Source organism: Piliocolobus tephrosceles, chromosome 20 (genome assembly GCF_002776525.5).
Source record: "Piliocolobus tephrosceles isolate RC106 chromosome 20, ASM277652v3, whole genome shotgun sequence".
Lineage (NCBI taxonomy): Eukaryota > Metazoa > Chordata > Mammalia > Primates > Cercopithecidae > Piliocolobus > Piliocolobus tephrosceles.
In genome coordinates this window covers 51,876,975-51,902,797 of record NC_045453.1, presented here as the reverse complement: position 1 = coordinate 51,902,797, position 25,823 = coordinate 51,876,975, and the positions used below count along the sequence as shown (strand labels likewise).

Here is a 25,823-nt window from a genome sequence, read left to right as displayed (position 1 = left end):
AGGAAGGAAGGAGGGAGGGAGGGAGAGAGGGAGGGAAGGAAGGAAAGAAGGAAGGAAGGAGGGAGGGAGGGAGGGAAGGAAGGAAGGAAAGAAGGAAAGAAGGAAGGAAGGAAGGAGGGAGGGAAGGACAGAAGGAAGAAAGGAGGGAAGGAAAGAAGGAAGGAAGGAGGGAAGGAAAGAAGGAAGGAAGGAGGGAAGGAAGGAAGGAAGGAAGGAGGAGGGGGGAAGGAAAAAAGGAGCCTATGAGTGATTAACCAACCTATGGACCACTCAATCTTCTCAATCTTACTTGGCATCCCTATCCTTATCTTAAACATGAAGAAACATTCTGGAAGGTCAGATGTCTCTTCCATCGTCTCATGACTGGTTGCTGGCTGAGCTAAGAGGACCACCCAGTGTTCCTGACTCCCACATCAGTGCTCTCTGCTTCTGTTCTCCCAAATTAGGGCAACCTAAAAAACTCTTGCTCCCTCAAATTAATTCTGTGAATCATTCTAGTGTTAAAACATTCAGCACCAAATTGGACAAATGTGAAATTGTACTTCCAGGGCTCCACATAAAAATAAATGGGTATAATAGAATACCAAGAAAGTGTAAGCAGATGAGAGCTGGACTGACCAAACTAAAATTACTCACCTTTTTCCCATCCACTGTCCCCAGTAGAATGGAGCAAAGATTTCATGTGTGGCTTGATTGGGCCCTCGAGGAGAAAGTGCTCTCCGTGATGTCTCTGCCCTCAGCAGAACCTGCATTGTCACATCCCTATGCCTGAATAGCCATCTGCCTTTTATAATTTCATCTCACAAAAAATGGATAAGGAATGCAGAAAAGAGCAAAGAAATCATTAAAACACAGGCTAGTACAGACAAAAACCTATTTACAACCCATGTAAAGAAAATATTTTGAAATGTCTTTTGTGGTCTAGAACCTTGCTACTCAATGTATGTCCATGAACCAGCTCCAAGTGTCAGGGAGCTTGTTAGAAATGAAAAGCCCAGGCTCTACCCTAGCCCTACTGAATCAGAATCTACATTTTACAAGATGATTCATGTGCAGAGGATTCATATGCACATTCCAGTTTGAAAAGTAGTGGTCTAGAAGCTTCAAACACTTGATAATGATGATATTTTTAGTTTGCCTAGATAGCCTGCTATAGATGCATTTTCTGAATATATTTATTTTAGAAACACTTATTTTAGAAACACTCCACTCTGGCACATTCCACATATTAATTTGTTTAATGCACATACCACCTCAGTGAGATATTAACTACTGTCACTGCTGTCTTACAAAGGAGAGAACGTCGGAGGCACAGAACAATCAGGACGCTTGCCTGAGGCCCCACAGTTAGGGAATGAAATCACCAGCCTTCCAGCCCAGAGTCTGGCTTCAGAGTCTGTGCTGTCAAAGACTCCTGAGGCCATCCTGGGCCAGCCCGGTCCACACTACATCCTGACTTTGCCACTAAAGCCTATCAAAGTGTGCTCAAAGGCAAGGTAGGCTTTTGTGTCCTGGAGATTTAACTGCACACATTCTCTAAAATGGTGAGTTTCTAAAAGCTCACAGAAATCATTTTCAGTACTTTATTTTTCAGAAGCACTATTGAAATTTAATTGTTAAAATACTATTTTTTTTAAAGCCCTTTGTTGGCCTCCACTAGCATCTCTCTCTTTCTTTCTTAGTTCAAAGTACATCAGTGGAAAATAAGCCCCATGAGAGAGGTCCTAGCTTAGAATTTCTTCTGGAGGTACCATGAGCTTTACTTGAAAAACCAATTCATCCAAACTGTAAGCAATGTCATTTTATACCCATTAACAGTCGCCCTGTACAATGGAAGGCATTAACTGATTAGGCTTTCTAGAAATGAGGATTCTTAAGTATTAGTGATACAGATATCTTTGTTCCTTCTCTCCTGCCCACCAACTCCCACTCCCTTCCTGCGCATGGTTCGGGTGGCATTTGGTTTATTTGAACAGTAAGGAGATGAGGGGTGCCTTTGAAAGACTTCTCCTGCACAAAAGATCTTCTGTAAAGCTTGTAAAGGAATTATTTTCTCACGCTAGATTATTAGGCAGAATGTTAGATTTCAGAATTAAGAGCCCTTATTTCTCATCTCAAACCCATTCTAAATACTGCAGACCATCTCTATGGAGAGAGAAAATAGGAGAGTGAGTTTCCTTTTGAGCTGTGTTTCCCAACCTTTGCGAAGCCATATTCTCTTCTGATGAACCTAAAAACCTCAACCCCCAAGATTCTTGCACATCTTCCCATGGGGCGTCCCTCCCCAATTTCACTGATGAAGACTTTCTGATACATGGTACCAAAGAAGAAAATTTAGACTAGAAGATTTCCAAAGGTTTGCTTTCTGTGATTGGTGTTATAAAAACTGTAGACATGTTTATTTCCAAACATAAAATTACAGTATAACATGAAGTATGTGTATTCCGATTTCATGCAGGCCTCACCCCAGCCCTACCCCCATGGAGACGGTGCTCCATTTCCTCATTCTGCCTAAAGCATCACTGGTAGATCAAGTCCACAGGTGCCCATTCTTCTACCCCTCCGTAACCCCTCAGGGCTCTTGTCATACTTCCTCCCTTTTTTCTTTTGGTCCTTCTTCATTTTCCATTTCTAGGGCTCATAGTCCCCTTACTGATTTCTCTTTCTCTCTTTTCTCTCTCTAACTTCTTTTCAACTTTGCTACCATTATTGGAATGTAGAGTAAAGATGCTGGTATCAGGACTTTGGTTATGTTGGATGAACAAGGAGGTAAGTTCAGATTTCTTCAGTAAGAACAATTCCTCTTCTGAATAATGTGCATTTTAAAATTATTTGTGCATACACAGGTGGTCGTTTTGACATGTGTTACACACGTACATGAATGTGAGGGTTCTAAATTTTTCATCTTGCTTTTTACTTTCTCTGTTGAAAAGATTGGTAAATGTATGGAAATATTGAGACCTTCTTCATGAGTGAATCAATGATACTACTATCTCTGTTATATACGTTGGGGTAACAGAATTTTGAAAGCAAAAGCCATGGTTTGTTTTTTCTTAAATGATAGTATTTTGGACAGTGTAAGAATTTTCTTATTATCCTTGCCCCTAAACTTTCCCTATAAATTTGGTTTTCTTCTAGTAATACATAGATAGAATGAGCGTATGCCATATCATGTTGTCTACTTCTTTTGACCATCCCAACTCAGTATCTAGTAGTTTTGATTTCCAAATCACTATGGGTATTTCTTAAATACCTGGGAGCTGTTTTTCACAGAATATAACCTGAGGGGAATTATCTGGAAAATAGAACATTGAACCAATTGAAATATTCGGCCTGTTTTAAAGATTATTACAGAAATGCCAGAAGCAAGGAAAATCAGAGAGCCGGCCTTTTAATATAGCATCTCTATACCTAATGTGGAAACTAAAAAGGGTAATACCATCATTTTTCTTTGTCTCAATGTATCTAGCCCTATGGTGAGATTGTACATAATTCTGGCCACAAGTCAGTTACCTGATTCCATTCTGAATTCTTATCATAATAAACAGATTTCTGCCAAGTTTTTTCTTTTTATTCATATTTTGCAAAAGCATTAGAAAATGTTTTGACTTTTTTTTTAATGGCAGAGATAAAAATGTACAATGTATTCACAACATAGGAAACCGTAAATAAACTCTAAGCATAAATCTCAAGCTGTGGGGAGGAGCATGCCTAACAGATAACAGATAGAAGGCACTTCTCCTAAAATTCAGAGAGCCCCCTTGCATATCAAAGAAAAGGGCAGCAACCTAAAGGAAAAATGGGTGTAAGATAAGACGTCATCACAGATGTATGAAACCATGCTCTAATCACCAACAAGGACAAGATACCACTTTTTAGAGCAGACTGGCATAAATTTAAAAAATTGATAATAACCAGTGTTGTGAATATGTTGGGAAACAGAAACTTTTATTCCGCAGCTGGGCACTGTAGCCTGATACAAATGTCTTGAAGAATAATTTGATACTGTCTTCACATTTTAAAGTGCACCCGTCTTTGACCAAGACACTCCACTCCTAGAATTTTACAGTGCAGATATACATTTACAGTTATATGAATAAGAATGCATGTGGCTTACTCATAATAATGTAAGACTAGAAACAACTTAAATATCTGTCGGTGGGGAGATCAACCCAATTAATTGTGGTACAGCCATAAAAGAATTGTTCTGCCAGCAATATAATACATGAGGTAAATCTTTATTTACTGACTTCTGTGGAGTTGGGGTGGGAGCAGGAAGGGATTGGAGGAAGATGTATCATTTGGAGTCCCCTGGGGAGCAAATACCAGGAAGCAATTAGAAGCAAAAGAGATTTACTGGGGAAATGTTTGTGATAGGTCAAGGGGAGAGGGGGCGGGAGCAGGCAGAGACAGCCTTCAGACTATGAAGCAAGTCTGACGCCTATAAAAGTAGATGGCAAAGGAAGGAGAATTGGGTGGGAAGACCTTCATACTGCAGTGCTGCTCTGAGAGGCCCTCAGCCAGGTCGATGGGGAGCCCAAGAGCAAAGATTGCTGATTAGAGGAGCCTTGTGTTGGGCAGAAATGTTCTAGCACCAGTAGCCAGTAGCCCCATTGTGCTCAGCCATTGGCTTGAAGCATCCCAGGAAGAGCCTGGCCTCAATTTAAACACTGTAGCAGACTGCTTAGGTGCGCAGCTGGAGGCGTCTGGCTGTCATATAAAGACTTTTAGTCTTATATTATTTATTTATATTAAACTTTTTCAATAAATATATACCAATTGATCCAAGAAAATGGAGAAAAAGTTTGAAAAAAGTTGAATATAAACCCCAACGTTTTTCCTTCGATTTTCACGATACAAATTGTCAAAAGTTGTACACAAATAACAAAGTCTACTAGAGTTCCATGTTGAAGGTATTGCAATGGCAATGGAAGTCTTCAGAACTCCCCAACTGGGTTTTTTATTATTATGTGACTTGTTGGCTGGATCTGTGTAACAATGTCCCAGGCTTTGAAACTCAGGATGCAGCAAGTCTTTGCTTTTAAAAAAAATAACTAAACAACATGTGTCCAAAAGAAGAGTGGTACCTGATTTCCAGTGCAAAATTTAAACATATACACTCAAATAATTAGCAGTTTCACCTTATTTATTTTTTAAGTTAATAATTTGTAACTTGATGGGGGTGGAAAAAGAGACATTGCAATGGAGGGTACACTTAGGAAAGATTTAGGATAGAGCCTTTTTCTCCTGAACAACAAAGCACTGACATAAAGACATAGAAAATAATATATACAAACCTGGAATCAAAAAGAGAAAACATGAATAACAGGCTTACAAGAGTGATAAATTGCATTGTACTTTGATGAAGAAAATCTAGAGATAATTTGCTGAAATCTTCATAAAAATGCAAAAGTATACATTCTTTAGCAAAAATGATCTCCAGAATCAGCTTTGTATTATTCTCTGAGAAACAAAGCAGAATAGAATGTCTGTTTGACAGATTTCCCCATGAGACACTTAATGTTCTTGGCTAAGACATTTCAATTATGGCCATACCACAGTAAATGCTGAATTCCTTAGTTAAACAAGGATAGACTGGGTTTAACCAGATGTGTGGTGAGTAGATAGATACTGATAAGAAACATGCAACTGTAACACCCCCAAAAGTGGGTGGTTTCTGGCCAGTCTTAAATGGTACACATTTCATTTATAGTATAATAGGAGCTTAGGACCTTTTTTTTTTTTTTTTTTTTAATTAGGTGGTAGGGACCCAGAAGGACCTTTCTGATTGACAGATGAGCATGTCAACAGCTATCTTCATTGCCATTATAAGTGCATTTTAATTTTGCCTTTACTTGTTTAGATCAGTAACTGCTTCGAAGTTTCTCTTCAGTTATCCTCTACTAATTTTGTTTATGTGTGAGCACCAAAAGTGTTGACTATTTCTACCTCACAGCAGCACGGGAGCCTCAAGAAACAGCCATCCTTCTAAAGAACCATCCCAACCATTGTTGGATCAGGCCAGGCCATTCCAGGTTGTCCCGTTAAATGATTGACTAGGAAATTTCCTATGGGATTCTTGCTTTATGCCCAGGTATCAGGAGACACCAAGCAGCACTGAGCATGACAACCGACCCTGGAAATGTACTGAGCCCCGGGACTTTTATTCCTCTAGAAAATCTGTCACCAAGAGAAGTCTTCAAATGACCTTGGCACTAATGTGGGCTTTTACCTCCATAACTTTTGTTCCTTTTGCTGGTCTTTGCTGAGTTGTATGTCTGCTTTGATGCTGAAGATGTGACTTGGGAAAATCTCCTGGGACCAACTCCAAACTCAACAGTGAAATATTTGACTACTGTCTGACAGAAGAAAGACAATGTAAATCCCTGTCCAGAGAGTCACCTATCTTAAAAGGTTCATGACACTACAAGGTGGCATTTTAAAAACCATCTCTGTAGCTAAAGTTCACTCACCAATATCTGTTATGAATGACTTAGTCATGATAGCCGCGTATAGCTGTTTAAATTTAAATACATTTCTGTATGTTCATATATGCTAAGAAAAATGAAATTCATAGAGGCAGCATCTTGTAACTGAACATACTCATGAAGGCTGCACACTAGATTAATAGTATTAATGCTTACTATTCTTCTACTGATTTTTACCAAATTGAGAATTCTAAGGGCCCCAAGTTGGCTTACTTAGGAGAGATTAGTAGAAATTTTGTTTTCACCAGTCATTAGAAAAATATTAATGGAAAACATTAATATTGATCATTGAGCATCCTGTCATTGGTGAATGTATCACAAATAACTGGTGATCCAACATCATGGCAAAAGAAAGCCCATGCTCTGGCCCCAATATATAGTGTCACCTCCTAGAAGACGCCCTCCCTACTCAAAATGTTATTTTCCTCCCAGCCCCCAAGAATAAACAGAAACCAGTCAGAAAACAAGCTTAGGGAGATCAAAAGCAGTCAACACTGGATGATGTGTTGCATCAGCCTCAGAGATCTGCTGTCCATCCCAGAATGAGATGCTGTTAAGCATTTCCTGAAAAGCATCTTCACAGAAATCACTGAAGTGCCGTGAAGTCCCAATATGCCAAACATCGCCACAAACATAACTCAGTACACTCTAAAAATTAATATTATTGCTAGAATTTCTGCAACAAAATGATTCCACAATATTTTTTAAATTAAAGGTTTGACTTAGAATTCATATGTAAATATATATTCAACTGATATTGGTAGTTATAAAATAGTGTCCTAAATCAACTATTTTCTGAACAGTTTTCTGAATCAAATTCAGCTTCAGTTTTCTCTTTTATTCAAACCTTTGCCAAATTAAGCTGGTGACCGATGGCAGAGCCCAGCTTTCTGAAATATGGATTTAGACTTGCCTGTTTGTTTTTCCCTTTTGATATCAATTATCTAATTCATAGGTCCAATACCTGTGCACCAATTCACATATATATGTTACCTCCTAATCTCTGGAAGCACAGTGGATGGGTCCCTGCTATCTCGTCAGAGAGTAAATATTTTGACCAAAAAAAAAAAAAAAAATTATCAACTTGCTTTGTAACTTAGGAGAAACTCCTCAAGAAGGACAGATAACTGCATATGTGTCCTCACGCCATAATCTATGCTTATTTCAGCTGTCATTAGCTGGGGGCAGCATCTCTCCTTCTGAGCCCAGATGCCTCCTCCAATCCATCTCAAGCCTGCACTCCCAGAGGCCCTTAGCGATTACTTGATTGGAATTTGGCATCCCTATTGTCTGTACATATAATGGTTCTTCATCTGATGAGGAGTTCCTTTCCCTCCCTGCCCCAGTCCCTCCACTTGAATATTTACCTTGATCTACAGACTAATTTATTACATTCTTAAAAGAAAACTGGAGTGAAATCCTTAGAAAAGAAAAACATCTTCTTGATTTACATATGTATAAATATATATATATATTTCACCCTTTTAAAAAAATTTTTTAATTGTAATTTTTACTTTTGGGATGGAGTTTCACTCTTGTTGCCCAAGCTGGGGTGCAATGGCGCAATCTCAGCTCAGTGCAACCTCCATCTCCCAGATTCAAGCAATTCTCCTGCCTCAGCCTCCCAAGTAGCTGGGATTACAGGTGCACGCCACCACGCCCAGCAATTTTTTTGTATTTTTAGTAGAAACAGGGTTTTATCATGTTAGCCAGGCTGGTCTCAAACTCCTGACCTCTGGTGATCTGCCCACCTTGGCCTCCCAAAGTGCTGGGATCACAGGCGTGAGCCACCATGCCCGGCCATATTTAGCCCTTTTAAGGATTTTTTTTTTTAAAAGCCATTGCTGTGCCTGTATTTATTCAGCAAAAGTTCTCCTGCACTACCTTATTATCTCCTCCAGGTATTCAATGCTAGATAAACAATGAAGTTTTGTTTTCACCTGTCATTTCAAAAGCATAGGAGAAATAGCAGATTCCTCATGAATTGAATTCTGTTCTTTAGCCTCACAAAAGAAAACACAGTGGGCTTTTATTTTCCAAATTCACAATCTGGCAGTTTGGGTCACTAGTGAATGCATCTTGGTTTTTTTGGAAGCACAATTTCCACTGTATAACTTAATGTGAAATTGTGTTTAAGTTATGATATATGCCCTTAGGCTGGAAATATACTTATCAGTTGTATTCTAGGCATGCCTTTATTCCAGGAGGCATAGGCATGCATGCATGAAAATACAGATGAAAAGAGGAATGGAAATGTAATTAGGTTTTGTAATTAGACAGCCGACACATCCATTGCTGCCTTCCTTTAATGGTCTTTTAAAAGCTGTTTTAAAAATCCTTTCATTGAACTTGTAGTTATCTCAATTTGGTGACACAATTCAAAAAAATTAATAAGTTGGTGTATGTAACCCTGGCAACCTAGAAGTATGATTCATTCTGATGACTATTGATCTATGTCTGAGATACACTACGGTCAGCTATGCTGGCAGCAGGGATATCATACTGTCCTATGTTCCAATTCATCATCCTACTTCCAAAGAGACATTCATTCTCCCTGCTCCCTGCCTGGGCTTGGAGCATGCCCCCCATTATAGGCTTGGAAATCAGGGGGCAGAGAAGTGAAATGCCTTCCAAAACATTCATAACAAATTAAGTCATAGGATGAGAGAGGAATTGCAATGTTCCAGGACTTACAATGTTGCTGTGTGGATGTTACTCTTTTTTTTTTTAACAGCTTTTATGAATTACATATGCACAATCAAGTGCAGACCATGGCTCCCTCTGGCTAGACAACCACTGCTAGGGGAAGAAAAGAGAGCCATACACATTGCTTATGATTGCTGCTGCTGCTATTGTCTCCAAAGAAGAAAATGGATTCTATTTTCTACCCTTATCTGGTTGAGGATGCTTAAAAACCAAAAGATGGAGATATTTTAAAGTTGAAGCAGATACTTTCTCTAGTAGCATTGAATTGGAATGCGTAAAATATAAACTAACACCTTGTTTTTTCCTCCTGGGTTTCACTGGTGCGTGAGTAAGTGAATATGCTGTGCTGTTTTCCTGGACACTCGTAATCAAACAGGCCTTCAACCCCATCCCATCGTGTTTGAATTACAAACTATTTTGAGCATCTTGTTTGTTTCCTTCCACCCATACCTGTGTAGGGCAGCGGTGGCAGTCTTCAACAATGCATCCTCTTGGACAATGCATTGTAATATCTCTCTTTCAAATTCTGTTTCACATAGTCATTTCTCATGTTCTGTTGGAGACCCCCAAAAAATTCATTCCACACTGTCATCCCTTTGTCCTAACCAGAACAACTCGATCGTGTCGAAGAAGGCATGAACCATATCAACCAAGACATGAAGGAGGCTGAGAAAAATTTAAAAGATTTAGGGAAATGCTGTGGCCTTTTCATATGTCCTTGTAACAAGTAGGTACTGGGTACCAGCTCTAATCTGTGGCGTCCAGTTTTCTTTCTTTCTTTTTTTTTTTTTCTTTTTTAATGTCAAAGTGAATGTCTGAAGTTTTGTCTTTTTTTTCTTTGTCCTTTTCCATCTGCTTCATTCTGTGGGGATAAAATACTTGTGTTTAATCAGAACAACTGGAACGCATTGAGGAAGGGATGGACCAAATCAATAAGGACATGAAAGAAGCAGAAAAGAATTTGACGGACCTAGGAAAATTCTGCGGGCTTTGTGTGTGTCCCTGTAACAAGTAGGTGCTGCCTGCCTGCCTGAAGCTTTGGTTTCCCAAGGCCCATCTCCAAGCCTTGACAAGCTCATTCCTGCCAAGCTCATAGGCAGGATGAGCATGTGGCATGCAGAACAGATCAATACCGTCTCCAATGCATTCATCTCATAGCATAGATGATATTAGCAGGAGTTACTGTTGATGCATTAAAAATCAGGCATACTACAGTGAAAGCTTCACTGTCAGCAACTTTTATTGATGAACGTTTCAACATTTTCCAGAAAGTGTACCTTGAGACAGAGGCTAGCCTCAAGAAAGAGGCCCCCAGGGAACTTCCTTTTCCCCAACCCCAAGAGTCAAAATTGCAGGTTTAGAAAAGGCTGTGGGTAAGTTTGGAAGATGAGAAACGCATGTGTGAAGGTTTGATTTTTTCCAAAATAAAAGAGACAGGTAATTTGGCCTAGGGAAGCATTCTATAAATTAGAGAATATGACAGAGATTCTCCCTTTCTACTGCCCACCAGTTGCCAAATTTGGTCAATAGATGCTGCTGCTGTACCCAACACAGAGGCAATGAGCTCTTCAGCAAGAAGTGTTCAAGCCTTACTCAAATTGGACCCATCCCTCCCAAATTTCTCTCCTTGGAAGATCTACCCGTACACTGGCTGAAATGTTGAAATGTGTAGATTTTGCATGCACAACATCACAAAACATTCAACTGTTCTCAAGGTTCTGCAACGCTTTTTTGGAATGTAGCAGAAATGTGACATGTGGTTATAAAGGTTTGCAACGGAAGGAACCTAATACTGAGGGTTCTGGAAGATTGTCTCATTTGACTAGTGGTGGAAAAAGAAATGCATGAGTGGATTGTCCAACATGCATTTGGAAAATTAGACTCCTTATCCAATCTCCCTCACCCCTCCCACATCCCCCTTTTAAAAGAAGACTTTTTCCTAAAAGCTCTCCTGATCCTAGCTTTTAGAATAGAAATTGATGTCATTTTTAGCAGATTATATGACCATTCACATCCTTTAAACTTTGAGGCTGATTTAAAATATCCCACTTCCTATTTAGGAGGGGGAGGGGCTCAAATCGCAAAAAAAATAAAAATGATTTGCTTTTTAAAGAATGATCTACAGTAAAGCCTGATTAACTGGAATCTAGCTAACTGGAAACCTCAGCTGCATGCTCTTGCTCTTTTCCATTTTTAGCAAAAAAGAAACAAAGAGAAAACCTCACATCGGAAATGTAAAATGGTTTTACTTCCAGGGTAGTTTGAATTGTCTTGCTTAGTCTGCATCCTCCTGCAACTTCCACATCTATGAGGACCAAACAATAAGAGTAGATCTTCACAGAAAAGGCCATCAAGCAATCAATATAAATGATAACGAAGGAAAGATTCAATCAGGTCTTCTACCTTAAGACTTTCAGGCAGGAAAGTGGCTCAGGAGTCTAGGAAAGATATTCACTCATCCCCCAGGAAACAAAACTTTCCTCCTTGGCCCCACTGTTCATTAAGAAAGTCATATAATTCATCAAAAAAAAAAAAAACTTCATTACCAGGCATTCCAGTTAGTCAAGATTTGACTGTATATTCCTTTCCGTGGCAACTTGCCCCCAGGTGAGATTTCCATCCATTTCGTGATAAATTCCAACAGATACATTTTCCCCCCTTCATCAACTGTGTGTGAAGAAAGGGTGGAGGCAGGTTCCCCTGGGATGGATTCTAATGTTCTAATGAAATGATGGCTCCTACGAATTCCACGTTTGAGTGATCACTAATTTCCTTAATGCACAAGAGACCCTAAACTAAGCTTCAAAGCTTGACTGAGGTGTTCCCTATTGTGTGTAAATAATGCTTTAAAAACCATGTGTCACAACGCAGTGGCTGGTGGTGCCCTGGACTCTCTGAGGGCTTCGCCCTGTCTCGGCATGTTTCAAGGGACTATGGTAGATGTACGGCAGTGATGTGAGTCTATGTGCAGCATTGTGGGTGCAGTGGTTTGCCTTCTTTCAGAAACGCATACTTCCCACTCATTTGACTTTGCCAAAGATGGTATAGCAGACATTTGACATAGCAGAAAACATCACGAAGTCCATATAACTTCTTTTAATCTGAGGAGGGAGGAGATGGGGAGTTGGAAAAATAACAATTAAAAAAGCCAGACTCTAAGCCCTATTAAATTTAGTTTGGGGATCTTGTTTCATTGAATGGGTCCATGGCCCTTTGGTGCAATAAATTTTGACTGCACTAAGGCCTGCGGCTTGATTGTGGGAGTTGCTGAAATTCCATTGGTACAATTTTCCAGTTTGTCTCTAGGGTTGCTTGGTCCCCAGTCTGCAAGTATTAGAGCCAGTTTTAATAGATGGCTGTGGTCCTCTGGTGAAAGAAGAAAATAAAATGTTAAATTCTGGTGTCTTACACAAGAAAATGTGAAAATGGGACCAAAGAATGTCTCTTGTTTTTGGACTAAAAAGCATGTGGTTTCTACTATGTAAAGAACCTAAAAACATCTTTGATTGCCTTTAATGACAACACCCACCAAAATATGCTGCACATGTTTCTATTGGGCACAATAGGTATGCCTGGATTTTAAGTTTTTCTCCAAGGCAGCTCAATGCAATATAGCCCATGGAGACCATACCAGCATTAAACCACTCTCCTCCATTACAATGCCAGGATAGTTTAAAGTAGGAGTTTGTAAGCACTCTCCACCCTGCCCCTCAGCCCAACAAAGAAGCTACCGAACCTGCGTTTCAAATCCTCATGAAGGCTATTACTGTCCTGCTAGTGCCTTTTTCGAGAATGGTCAACTTCTGGAGTAGTTTGGCTTAAATGAGAATGCTTCACTTTTTTACTCATGCCTGTAGCTGGTGCATGAAGAAGACATAGAGGGGTTTCCCTTTTCGGTGCTAGATGGCTTGTTCTCTCTTCTATTTTCCTGCATTCATTTCACTATGCTTCTTTTACTTTTTGTCTCTGTGGACAAAGGTTTGTACATCAACTCTGGATGTATGGTGACTGTTTGGAAGTACCGATATATTATCTAATTCAAATCACTCTAGAGGCAATGCAAAGACCATCACTCTTGGCCAACCACCAATCCTTTATGTCCTTCATGGAGATTTGGAAATGTTAGTTCCACATGTGTTGGGAAAATATATATATATATTTCACAGGGATCTTTGCATGATGGTTTGTAAAAACTTAGTTGAGGATGTTTTCTTGATGACAGTGTGTTGCTGTGGTGTGATGTGCACACTCTACTTGGCAGTCTTGTTTTGTGTCTGTCTGCCAGTATGTTTTTCTGTGTGTTTTGTGTCTTCAAATATAACCACATCACTAAAATAGAACTAAATGTCCTCCAGCTACCTTAGTCCTTGTCCGAAATCCAAACTAAACCACGAAACAAACCAAAACAAGAACAACCTTGTGGGCAAAGATTGCAGTCCATTGCAATGGACTCGATTGGAAGGGAAATGTTGAGTAGCTGAGGCATGGTGGTGGCCAACTGTTTGGGTCTGGATTATGATATATCGGTATTCTCTAATGCCTCGACTTAAAACTCATTCGCTTGGTTCGATTCTTCTCTTGAAGAAGTGACAATTGTTGAGAGCTTGCTCCTCTACCCCTGTGCCTTGTCACTCACCCTCTCTTTTGCATAGGCTTAAATCAAGTGATGCTTACAAAAAAGCCTGGGGCAATAATCAGGACGGAGTGGTGGCCAGCCAGCCTGCTCGTGTAGTGGACGAACGGGAGCAGATGGCCATCAGTGGCGGCTTCATCCGCAGGTGAGCCTCATGCAGCATGCACTGTAGCGGTTCTCTGTTGTCAAGTACAAACAACTCCAAAACTGAATGGTTTTCTGAAAAACAATCATTTTATTGCTCATTAATCTACATGCCGGTTGAGTGTTCTTTTCTAAGCCTTCCCTGGACCTTGCCTGGGTGGGGTGATCCAAGATGGCCCCATTCACTTGTCTGGTGGTTGGCTGGGGCTGTTGGTGGGGCATATCCGTTCTTCTCCATGTGGCCTCTTCAGCAAGAGAGCCCAGGTTCCTTACATGGTGGTAGCAGCATTCCAAGGGGGCAAGCCTCAGTGCACTTATCAAACCTTTGCTTGCTTAACTTGTATTTGCCAGTTTCATTAGACAAAGCAAGTCACATGACCACATCCAGACTCAATGTGGCAGTAGGCGCAAGTCACATTCCATGAGTTTAATTGAATAGAGCTTATAAAAGAGACTACTTACAGAAGGGTGGGCAGGACTAATAACAAGGAATGGTGAAGCACTTCTGAACTAGCAATAGCAGGAAGCTGTTACCACCATAGTCCTGGGGGACAGGAGAAGGAATGATTATCAGAACCCAGCAATAGTTACAACTGTGGGCAAGAAACTATCAGTAGAGAAATACAGCCACTACCAAAGCTAACAGGGAGTGAAAGAGGGAAATAAATGCTTAACCCCTCACTCCTCTTGCCCTGCAGTTTCATTGGCCATTAGCCAAAGCCTACTGAAAGCCAGAGGGTAAGAGAAACTGGGTGATATAGTCATGAGGTCAGCTCCTGAGAGCACAGAGCAAAGAAGGTCCAAGAATGGATTTCGAGTGAAAATAGAGAATAATTAGCTTCTTATTGATGATTTATTTTGAAACCTAGAATCAAAAGACAACTTAAATATCTATTTTAAAAAGTTCAAATTATGACTCAGGGGCATTTCCTTAAAAACAAAAAAACAAAAACTCAAGTTACACACATCAGCCAATTCAGAACTCATCTCTCCGTTTGCTTCCAGGGAAGGTAGACCAAGGGTTCTTAAGCCTGGCTGTACATTAGAATCACCAGGGGAGACTTTTTTCTTTTAATAGCAATATTTGGGCCATTCCACACCAATTGAACCAGAATCTCTTGAAGTGAGACACAAGCACCTGTGGCCCATTAAATCTCCTCAGGTGATTCTGATATGCACTCAGGGCCAAGCACCATCGAACTAGAAGTATCTCTTAGCTGTTGATGACCATTTAAATAAACTTCTTCCCTACAGGAAAGAGCTAGAAAGTTCTCCTTTAATTTTTTAATTTTCTCTGGCCTGGGCTGCCTTTGAAACCGTAATGAGCCAGTCTACATTGGGAGTCACCATGGGGGAAGGATTTTAACCCTTCTGAATATATTTTAACTCAATACCATATATACTAGGGAAATTCTGAAATAAGTACCTCCTTAACTTTCAAGTTGGACTGTGAAAAAATGTAATGTGTGTTGTGAGTCAGCTCCTTCCTCCCATTCCCACTTCACTCAACCTGAAACAATACTCTTTTGTCACAGTTTTTGACTCTGAAATCACCGATGCACCATGCCACTAAGAAACCTATGGTATTAACATATGAGCAAATAAAAATCATCTTGAACAAGTATCTCTCCTTGGAGTTCCTGGGAGCAAGCAGGGTTAAGGGGCAGACTGTAATTATCATTACTCTTACCATTGGTGTGAATCTCAAGTGTGAAAAGAGATGAGCACAGAGACTGTGACTTAGCACAATAAGCTTTTTATTGTATTCTTAATTTGAGTCTTAGAAATTTTGAGACTTAATTTGAGTTTAGAAATATTAAGAATATTCTTAGAAATAAGAATACCATTTCTGTCTAATTCCATCTTCGTGCTCTGACCTAAAGTCTTTTCAAACAAAATGTTTTCGTTCTTAAATAATAAAAATTGAAATAAACACATGAAGGGGAAATGACATAATGGAAGGAGTGAGAAAGTAGATAAATTAATCTATTTAATATACCTTCTTTAAGAATAGAAATTCAAGGGTTCAAAATGCAATTTTAAACTTTTTTTTTATTTTTAATGTATGAAAGCTAAAATGTGTTTTTGTACTGGATGGAGATTAAAGGTAGATAAAGTTGACATGCAGAGGACTACAGGTTTCCAGTATGATTTGGGTCCTTGGTATTCAGTATGTTTTCCACCCTCTGTCTTTTAAAACTTGCTCTTTGGATCCCAGGGTAACAAATGATGCCCGAGAAAATGAAATGGATGAAAACCTGGAGCAGGTGAGCGGCATCATCGGGAACCTCCGTCACATGGCCCTGGATATGGGCAATGAGATCGATACACAGAATCGCCAGATCGACAGGATCATGGAGAAGGTGAGCACGTCGCTACTACGAGTTACTTCTGAAATGACCATCAGGAAGTGTGAAGGGCATAACAAGATCCTCAAAACACAACCTTGGATTCAGGCTCACTGATAGCTAGAAATGTTTTTCATTTTCCAAGAGAAAAATATAGGACTCAGCAACAGAATTGGAGTGAAAATAAGAGGGTCAAATTTAATTCAGCAAATATTCTCAAAGGCTCCTGTCAGCCAGGCATTGTGCTAGGCACTGTGGGCCACATACACATGAGAAAGACACCACCCCTACTGCAAAGAAATTCACAGCCTATGGGAGGCAGCAAGCCTCCAGATGAATTTTCTATCACTCAAAATATAATTCAGTAAGAGATCCACAGATAAAATGCTAAAAACAAGGTTAGATAAGGAAAGATCTCAAGAGGCAAAGTTCGGGAAAATCTCAGAATAAGTTGACTTTGAATTGAATCTTGAAGGATGGTTAGTATTAATAGCTTGTCAAGTGGAGGTGGTGAAGGGATAGAATCAGAAAATGGGGGAAGAATGGTCAGTTTAGCCAGGACATGATTATGAGCTTTGTTTTTATAAATGCCAAAGCTTTAATGATAATTCAAAAATATCCAGGTTCCATTTCCAGTTTAACAGTTCACATACCCAGAACTAAAAATAGGGAATTTTATATGATGAAATTGAGTTTACACAAGGACACCAGACTTGGCTCTAGGATCCACCATGTCAACGTGGGCCATAAGAAAGACTGGAGGGAGTAGACTGGGAAGGGGTGTGTGTGGGGGCTTAAAATTAGAAGAGATTGGAAAGAAACACTGGAAAGTTCCTATAAAGAGACCTAGGGCACCAAAACCTGATATTCTACAACACAGAACTCCAACATAATTTATATTTCCATGTTTCATGCCCTTTCCTCAATCAGTAGGGTCTTGAATATTGATTACAAACTCTTATGTCCAAATGCTAAAAGGGAGAAATAGAGGCATTATAGATTTAATGATAATTGTACATCTTTAATCTACTCCATGTGGATAACTTATGTTGTGTGTTTATTCCCTGGGAGATGTTGAAGTTCTTTGTCTGATATCCTGAATTTTCTTAACATAATTCATTCCATTTTGGTGAGCAGAGAAGGATACTTTTAAGACTTTTAGAATCATAAACCTAAATAGTAGTTTCTTGGTATGCAAGTAGCCTCCAATGACTTGAAAAAGGAATAAATAGGCATAAAGGGAACACTTTGTCCTGTTGTGTTGTACATACTCCATGTTAAAAATATCTGATTGCATATTTTACCTGATCGATATGAGCTATGCAAACTTTAGTGCTGATTGGCAAAATACTTGTGCTTTGCTTACTTTTGCAAGTAATGGCATGCTTATCATTGTTAAGAAGGCTTTCACATGATAAAGCTTTTAATGCTGTGTAAATCAATAGATATTAGAATAATATTGAGAGTTTCAAAACTCACTAGAGCCAACACAAGCTGACCTAACCCATTACGGCCCAGAATAATGAACTAAGAAATCATTGCTGAGCTGCCCTCCAACAGAAACGATTTGAAAAAAAACAGGAAGTATTCATTTTCTATTAATGGACCCACTTTACTTGCAGATGCAGCTAGATAATGCATCAAAGCCAATTAGGGTTCCAGAAGGAGAGTCTTTACTAATAGAAGGGTCAAACTTTTATTGACAGAGTTGAACTTTAAGCAAGAAAATGTGTTCCTGGAAAGGCAAGTGGCATCTTGATTCTGCCACTTTGCATTTCTAGTTCTCATCTTTAAGGAGGTTTTCTTCTAGGCCCAGTGTACTATAAAGACAGAGACATATACAGTTACAAGGTTTAATCAGAAGCCAGGCAGGTGGGATGGGTAATGACTATTTCAATTTGTATCATTCCTCGAGTGTGGAATCATTGAAGTGGGTGAAGGGTCTAATTGCCTTTGAATAATTAGTTTCCAGTCAACACTTTAAATAGCCCCCTTTTTTCAGAATCAAAATCCACACATGATTTAAATAGAGCCCGCTTCAACCCAGCATTGCCCCAAATGATCATGTCTCATGAACTGCACAATTATTAATAGATTTCCACCTTTTCATTGAAGTTCTCATTTCTGATAACAGGAAACAGTATGCAGAAGTGTCCTGCATATCTAAGATGTAATTACAATCACACTGTAGGGGTAAGGAGAGTCTTGTGATGTTTCTATCATAGTCTCTCCTGACTCCAACAGCAACCTTTACCCAGCTCTATCAATCATGTTCTTTTCTCATCACTTGGATCAATAGTGAAGTTTTGGGAGTCCTTAACAATGAGATTTTCAATACATCCTCATGAATTGTCAAGAAATTACTTTATTTAAAAATCTCATTTTCCACTTAAGGGTACTTATATATAAATATATGTATTATGTATATATTTATTAATATATATATTTATATATAGATATATAAATAACCAATCTTATATATAAATAAATAACTATATATAAATAACCATATATATAAATAAACAACCATATATAGATATACCTTCTAAGGCTAAAACATAATTTTTTCAGAAAACTTACTGAATTGGAAGCAAACCCACATCAGAGGGTTTATGGGAACTGTTGCTAAGAAAATACCTTAGCAATGTTCAAACTTTGATTTAAGGTTATCAGTGGTAAGTTAGGCATGCAGTCCCAGCTACTCCAGAGGCTGAGGCGGGAGAATTCCTTGAGCCCAGGAGTTCCAGGCTGCAGTGAGCTATGATCGTGCCACTGCACTCACACCCCAGCCTGGGCAACAGAGCAAGATCCCATCTCTAATAAGCAAATATATAAATAAAAATAAAGTTGTCAGTGGTAGATGACAGGCACACGTTGGAATACAGTGAGGCTGACGCTTTAGCAGTCCTCACGTTCTTCTGTCAGTGAGAAAACACAGCATTTGAGAGCTAAGACTTTGAGTTCTAATAGGGTTTTGCCATTCACCAGCTCTGTGACCTGGTTGCCTCACCTGAAGGATAGTAAGAGAACCATTCAGACCTAGGATCAGAACAGGCTGGAAGTCTGAGCTGGGTCCTAAAAGTTACCTGGCATGGTCTGAAGTTGAGATTCCCAGAGTATTCAGAAGATGGGCTAAATAGCTCCTTCTCACCTTTTACTGGCTCTCTGGTGGTCATCCTGGCCTTCTCACAAGGACAAACATGTAACATATGTTGCACTCCAGCAAATTTAGAATTTTCTAAATTGAAACATAAGAACTGGAATGGGACAGCCATCATAAATAAAGTCCTACAGCATATAAGTAGGGTGATCATAGGAGCATTCTCCAAATACCAGGAAAACATCTGCAAGGAGATTCCAGACTTTTTTTTTTTTCTAAAAGGAGCTAATTCTTTTATATAATAAAGGGGCAGTACTTTCTGTGTCAAATATTGCATGGGGTGGAATTTTCATATGCTTCAGAAGTAAGTTAGGTGGAAATCACAGATGCTCATTGAACATAAGTCTGTTTCAGCTCCTCCCTCATCGTGGTACACAGAAATACAAAGCTCCTCCCACATCCTTTGATGATATCCAGAGTAACCTCAAATATCCCCAAGTGAAGGCTCCTTAGTGCATTCTTGTACAGGAGATCCTAGAATGTTTGTGCTCAGAAATGCCATCATTTTTAAATGAATTATTTTTCTCATTTGAGCTTTTCAAAGCGTTTAGTCTGGCAAAATAATAATTCAATCTACAGGAATATTTCACATTGCTCTGATCCTGTAATTTTCCTTTGCACTGAAGTGTCATTATTTCTGATACCATTTGTAGCTGGAAGGGGAGGGCTTAAGAACCAAGTAAAATTGGAGAGATTATCCATTTTCCAGTTGAGAAACCTAAGGCCAAAAATATGAGTCTGCAGTTCAAAACACTCAAAATCAATGCCCTATCTTACTATGTAAATGCCGATTTTAAAAGACAAATCTCAATTATCCAAACAGATGACAGAGAACCATTGCCAGGTAATTCCAAGTTATGCTTAATGTAGAAATATGTTTATTTTAACTTTGCAAATTTCTATTTGAACGTGGATAATTCTAATGTCCTGAGAATTCACAATATGAACTGAATACAGAAGACTCAGCTCAGTAGAAATAGGGAAGTACAGCACTGCAATAGGTACAAAGTTGGTAATCACTGAGTGATACTGGTTGAGAGAAAAACAGTTCGGATTCCCCACACTGCCTGGCAGCCGCCTCCTCTTCTTCCCAGGCTGTAGAAGGATAGACAGCATTACCAGTCAGGGAAGGACAAAAGAACAGTCTCAACAGAATCGTTGTCTTCACCTCTGCTTGCTGATGCATTTTTCTCGGGGGTGATGGGAATCATTCATTTTCTGGAGTTTAAAGATTTATGCTGGTAGCAGCCCTTGGTTACATGCTGCATATACTACACACGTAACCCAAGCAGTAAAGAGATCAACCAAGAGATTAAAGCCAGTCAGTTACAAAATCATGGTAAATGTGCACCTGTTAAAGACAAGACAGTTAGGAAACTCATAGAAATGAGTCTTCAGAAATGCACTTAAAAACTATTAAGCATCTCAGAAGCAAGCCCAAGTTTTCACACAGTAACAATAATTGCAAGATAAACTAATGAGCCCTTCATTTTGCAAAACATTATTCCAAGCACATTATGTGTATAAACTCATTTGATCTCGACAAATTGAATAGTAAGTCATGAATAGTGTAGATTCTGACTCCAGGTTGCTAGCATTCAGACTCTGGTTTCTCCATTTATTAGTACTAAGACTTCAGACAAATTTTCCAGATCCTTTCTGCCTGCTTTTCTCATTTGGAAAAGGGAGCTAATAATAGTACACACTTTATAGTTGATGTTGTTAATCTTGATGTTGTCAAAGTTTAACGAGTGGAACAAAGTACAGTTGACCCTTGAACAACATGGGGATTTAGGGTGTCAACCCCCATGCAGCTGAAAATTTTTGACTCCCCAAAATTTAACTACTAATAGCCTACTGTTGACCAGAAGTCTTAATGACATAAAAAGTCCATTGACATCTATGTTTTATGTATTATTTACTGTATTCTTATGATAAAGTAAGCTGGATAAAAGAAAATGTTATTAAGAAAATCATAAGGAAGATAAAATACATTTATAATACTACACTGTATTTATTGATACCATTAGTTTATACAATTTGTTTACAAGAAGAATCATCGGTCTGAAATCTTCAGAACATATTAAGCAATTCAACTTTTCCTTGAAATGTTGTGACTTTTTTTTGCTTTTTGGTAGCACTGCTAGCATCACTGGTGGCACTCTGTATGGATGCCATGATGTTATTCAAGGTTTACCGTATTGGGCTAAACATGATTTTTTAAAAATGTGAAACTGCAAGAGATCACTTTTTACTGCACTATGCAATTTACTGGAGAGATGATGAGGAGGATTAGCATCACAGAGCATTTTAAATGGATGTTCACAACACTTGAGTTCACCACAATAGCAGGAGGTGGCTATGACATTATTAGAGTAGTACAGTATGGACTACAGTTAATTTTATACGATTATGATTTAATACTGCATCTTTACATTTCTCTCAACTGCAAATAGTCCCATGCATAGTCTATGTTTGTTTAAGTCTCATAAATTTTAACTTTTCATAGTAGATTTGTATGTATTTTAGGGTAGTAAATAATAGACTAGACTAGTATCTACATATATTTTATGCATTCATGACGTGGCTAATATTTTCTTAATTTTCTTAATATTTCTAAGTAACACATTCATCTCCAAGTTTGCCTTAATTGTTGCAAATCTCCAAAGGATTTTCCAATATATTTATTGAAAAAAATCCTGGCCAGGCACAATGGCACATGCCTATAACCTCAGCATTTTGGGAGGCTGAAGAGAGAGGACTGGTTGAGCCCAGGAGTTTGAGACCAGCCTGGGCAGCATAGTGAGACTTCATCTATACAAAAAATAGAAAAATTAGCCAGACATAGTGGCATGCACCTGTGGTGTTAGCTATTTAGGAGGCTGAGGTGGGAGGATCACTTGAGCCCAGGCAGTCGAGGGTGCAGTGAGCCATGATCATACCACTACTCTCCAGCCTGGGCATCAGAGTGAGACCCTGTGTCAAAGAAAGAAAGAAAGAAGGAAAGAGAGAGAGAGAGAGAAAGAGAGAGAGAGAGAGAGAAAGAAAGAGAGAGAGAGAGAGGGAGGGAGGGAGGAAAGAAAGAGAGAAAGAAATAAATCCATGTAAAAGTGGATCCACACCGTTCAAGCCCATGAGGTCCAAGGGTCCACTGTACATGCTCATGCTCATTAGCAATATTTTTTATCATCCAGGTTGGAGAAAGCTGAGCCCCAAGATGTGATTTGTTCAAAGGGACGCTGCTAATAAATTAGCCATGGTTTCAATCCTACTGTATAAGAAATGTAATTCAACTTGGTCCAACAGATGTGAATGCCTACCATAGAAGTCATTGAGTGTCTTTCCAGGATAGAAAGATAAATCATATATAAGCCTCTGCTCTCTGGTAGGGAAAATTATTGAAAATGAAAATTAAGCTTCTACCATCACGTTCAAGTAGAGCCATAGCTGTCGTTCTGAGAAGACAAAAGAAAGGATGGCCCATGCTGACCAAGGAGGTTTTTAGTGGTGTCCCCCAAGAGGAAGTATTGGACCTGGACCCAGAAGGGTGAATGGATTTTTAAGGGGTAACCTGAGTTCTGTTTCTTTTCCCCCTTTTCTAGGCTGATTCCAACAAAACCAGAATTGATGAGGCCAACCAACGTGCAACAAAGATGCTGGGAAGTGGTTAAATGTGCCCACCTGTGTTCTCCTCTGAATGCTATCGGGCAAGATAGCTCCTTCATGCTTTTCTCATGGTATTATCTAGTAGGTCTGCACACATAACACACATCAGTCCACCCCCATTGTGAATGTTGTCCTGTGTCATCTGTCAGCTTCCCAACAATACTTTGTGTCTTTTGTTCTCTCTGGGTCTCTTTCTTTCCAAAGGTTGTATATAGTGGTCATTTTGTGGCTCTAACTCCTTGATGTCTTGAGTTTCATTTTTCCTTTTCTCTCCTCAGTGGCATTTGCTGAATAACAACAATTTAGGAATGCTCAATGTGCTGTTGATTCTTTCAATCCACAGTATTGTTCTTGTAAAACTGTGACATTCCACAGAGCTACTGCCACAGTCCTTTGAGTGTCAGGCTCTGAATCTCTCAAAATGTGCCGTCTTCGGTTCCTCATGGCTGTTATCTGTCTTTATGATTTCATGATTAGACAATGTGGAATTACATAACAGGCATTGCACTAAAAGTGATGTGATTTATGCATTTATGCATGAGAACTAAATAGATTTTTAGATTCCTACTTAAACAAAAACTTTCCATGACAGTAGCATACTGATGAGACAACACACACACACATAAAACAACAGCAACAACAACAGAACAACAACAAAGCATGCTCAGTATTGAGACACTGTCAAGATTAAGTTATACCAGCAAAAGTGCAGTAGTGTCACTTTTTTCCTGTCAATATATAGAGACTTCTAAATCATAATCATCCTTTTTTTAAAAAAAAGAATTTTAAAAAAGATGGATTTGACACACTCACCATTTAATCATTTCCAGCAAAATATATGTTTGGCTGAAATTATGTCAAATGGATGTAATATAGGGTTTGTTTGCTGCTTTTGATGGCTACGTTTTGGAGAAAGCAATCTTGCTGTGAAACAGTGTGGATGTAAATTTTATAAGGCTGACTCTTACTAACCACCATTTCCCCTGTGGTTTGTTATCGGTACAATTCTTTGTTGCTTAATCTAGAGCTATGCACACCAAATTGCTGAGATGTTTAGTAGCTGATAAAGAAACCTTTTAAAAAATAATATAAATGAATGAAATATAAACTGTGAGATAAATATCATTATAGCATGTAATATTAAATTCCTCCTGTCTCCTCTGTCAGTTTGTGACGTGATTGACATTTTGTAGCTAGTTTAAAATTATTAAAAATTATAGACTCCAGATGATCTGCTTTAATTTCTTCATGGACTCGCCTGATTTTGCACTCACATGAGAAGAGAAAGCCTGGCTACCCTATCCCAGCTACTAAAAATCAGTTCTGTGTGCCGAGGACAGTGTGGGGGAAAAGATAAGATTTAAGCATGATTCCAGTGGCAACAGACAGCTTGGCTTGGTTCTCATAACCTGCTCTAGAATTACCTTGTGAATTCAGCGTTGACTAAGGAAGAAAATGTAGTTATCCAGAAGACATAGAAAAAAAATTATGGGAAAAATATCTATGGAACCCAGGCATGGCCCTACACAGGTTCAGGTATATCTGGTGTCTATCAACTCCAATCTTCCATCCTTTCCACAAAATCTCCACCATCTAAAATTGAGGTCTTCACTACCACACCACCACCGACTCCCTGTTTTTTTTAAACAGCTTTACTGACTCACTATGAAATTCACCCATTTAAATATATAATTAAATTTTTTTGTATATTCACAGAGATATGCAATCTAATTTTAGAACACCTTTATCACTGCCGCCAAAATATCCCATACCTATTAGCAATCACTCCCATCTCACTTCTCCCAGCCCTAGGGAACTACTGGTTTCCTAGTTATCTCTATAGATTTGCCTATACATTTCATATAAATGGCATCATACAATGTGTGGTCCTCGGGAACTGGCTTCTTTCACTTAGCATGATGTTTTCAAGGTTCCTCCATGTTGTATCACAGATCAGTACTTCATTCTTTTATTGCCAAATAATATTCTATTGTATGCATAGATACTATTTTGTTTATTCATCAGATTAAGAATATTTGCATTGTTTCTGCTTTTTGACTTATTTATTTATGTATTTATTTATTTATTGAGACAGAATCTTGCTGTGTCGCTCAGGCTGGAGTGCAGTGGCATGATCTTGGCTCACTACAACCTCTGCCTCCCGGTTCAAGCGATTCTCCTTCCTCAGCCTCCCAAGTAGCTGGGATTACAGGCGCCTGTCACCATACCCAGCTATTTTTTTTTTTTTTTTTTTTTTTTTTGTATTTTTAGTAGACATGGTTTCACTATGTTGGCCAGGCTGGTCTTAAACTCCTGCCCTCAGGTGATCCACCTGCTTTGGCCTCCCAATGTGCTAGGATTACAGGCATGAACCACCGTGCCCGGCCGCTTTTTGACTATTACGAATAACGCTGCTATGAACGTTGATGTAAAAGTTTTGTGTAGACGTAAGATTTTTTATTCACTTGCCCCACAGTTTTACCAACATCATTGCCTGTCCCACCACAACCACCACTAACACCTCCACCACCATCACCTCCACCACCATCACCTCCACCATCACTATCCCTACTCCTACTAACACCACCACTGCCTCAATTACCACCACCTTACCTTTTCCACTGGCTCTACCACCTCCACACCATCTTAACCAGCATGCCCATTACCTCCACCCTTAT

At 39.1% G+C, this 25,823-nt stretch overlaps 1 protein-coding gene across 8 annotated transcripts in view; it reads left to right on the top strand.

Moving 5' to 3' along the window:
- Positions 1 to 24,373, top strand: part of SNAP25 (synaptosome associated protein 25) — an 86,935-nt gene extending 62,562 nt beyond the window's left edge. For 7 of the 8 annotated variants that reach the window (XM_023217858.2, XM_023217864.2, XM_023217863.2 and 4 more), the window contains 5 exons: positions 2,721 to 2,769; positions 10,088 to 10,205; positions 13,847 to 13,972; positions 16,190 to 16,334; positions 23,082 to 24,373. In XM_023217858.2, coding sequence (XP_023073626.1) covers positions 2,721 to 2,769; positions 10,088 to 10,205; positions 13,847 to 13,972; positions 16,190 to 16,334; positions 23,082 to 23,150 — 507 coding nt within the window. In that variant the 3' untranslated portion in view covers positions 23,151 to 24,373. Of the gene's footprint in view, positions 1 to 2,720; positions 2,770 to 9,803; positions 9,922 to 10,087; positions 10,206 to 13,846; positions 13,973 to 16,189; positions 16,335 to 23,081 lie in introns of all 8 variants that reach the window. The other variant, XM_023217865.1, reaches the window with a different exon arrangement.
- The last annotated feature ends 1,450 nt before the right edge of the window (positions 24,374 to 25,823 follow it).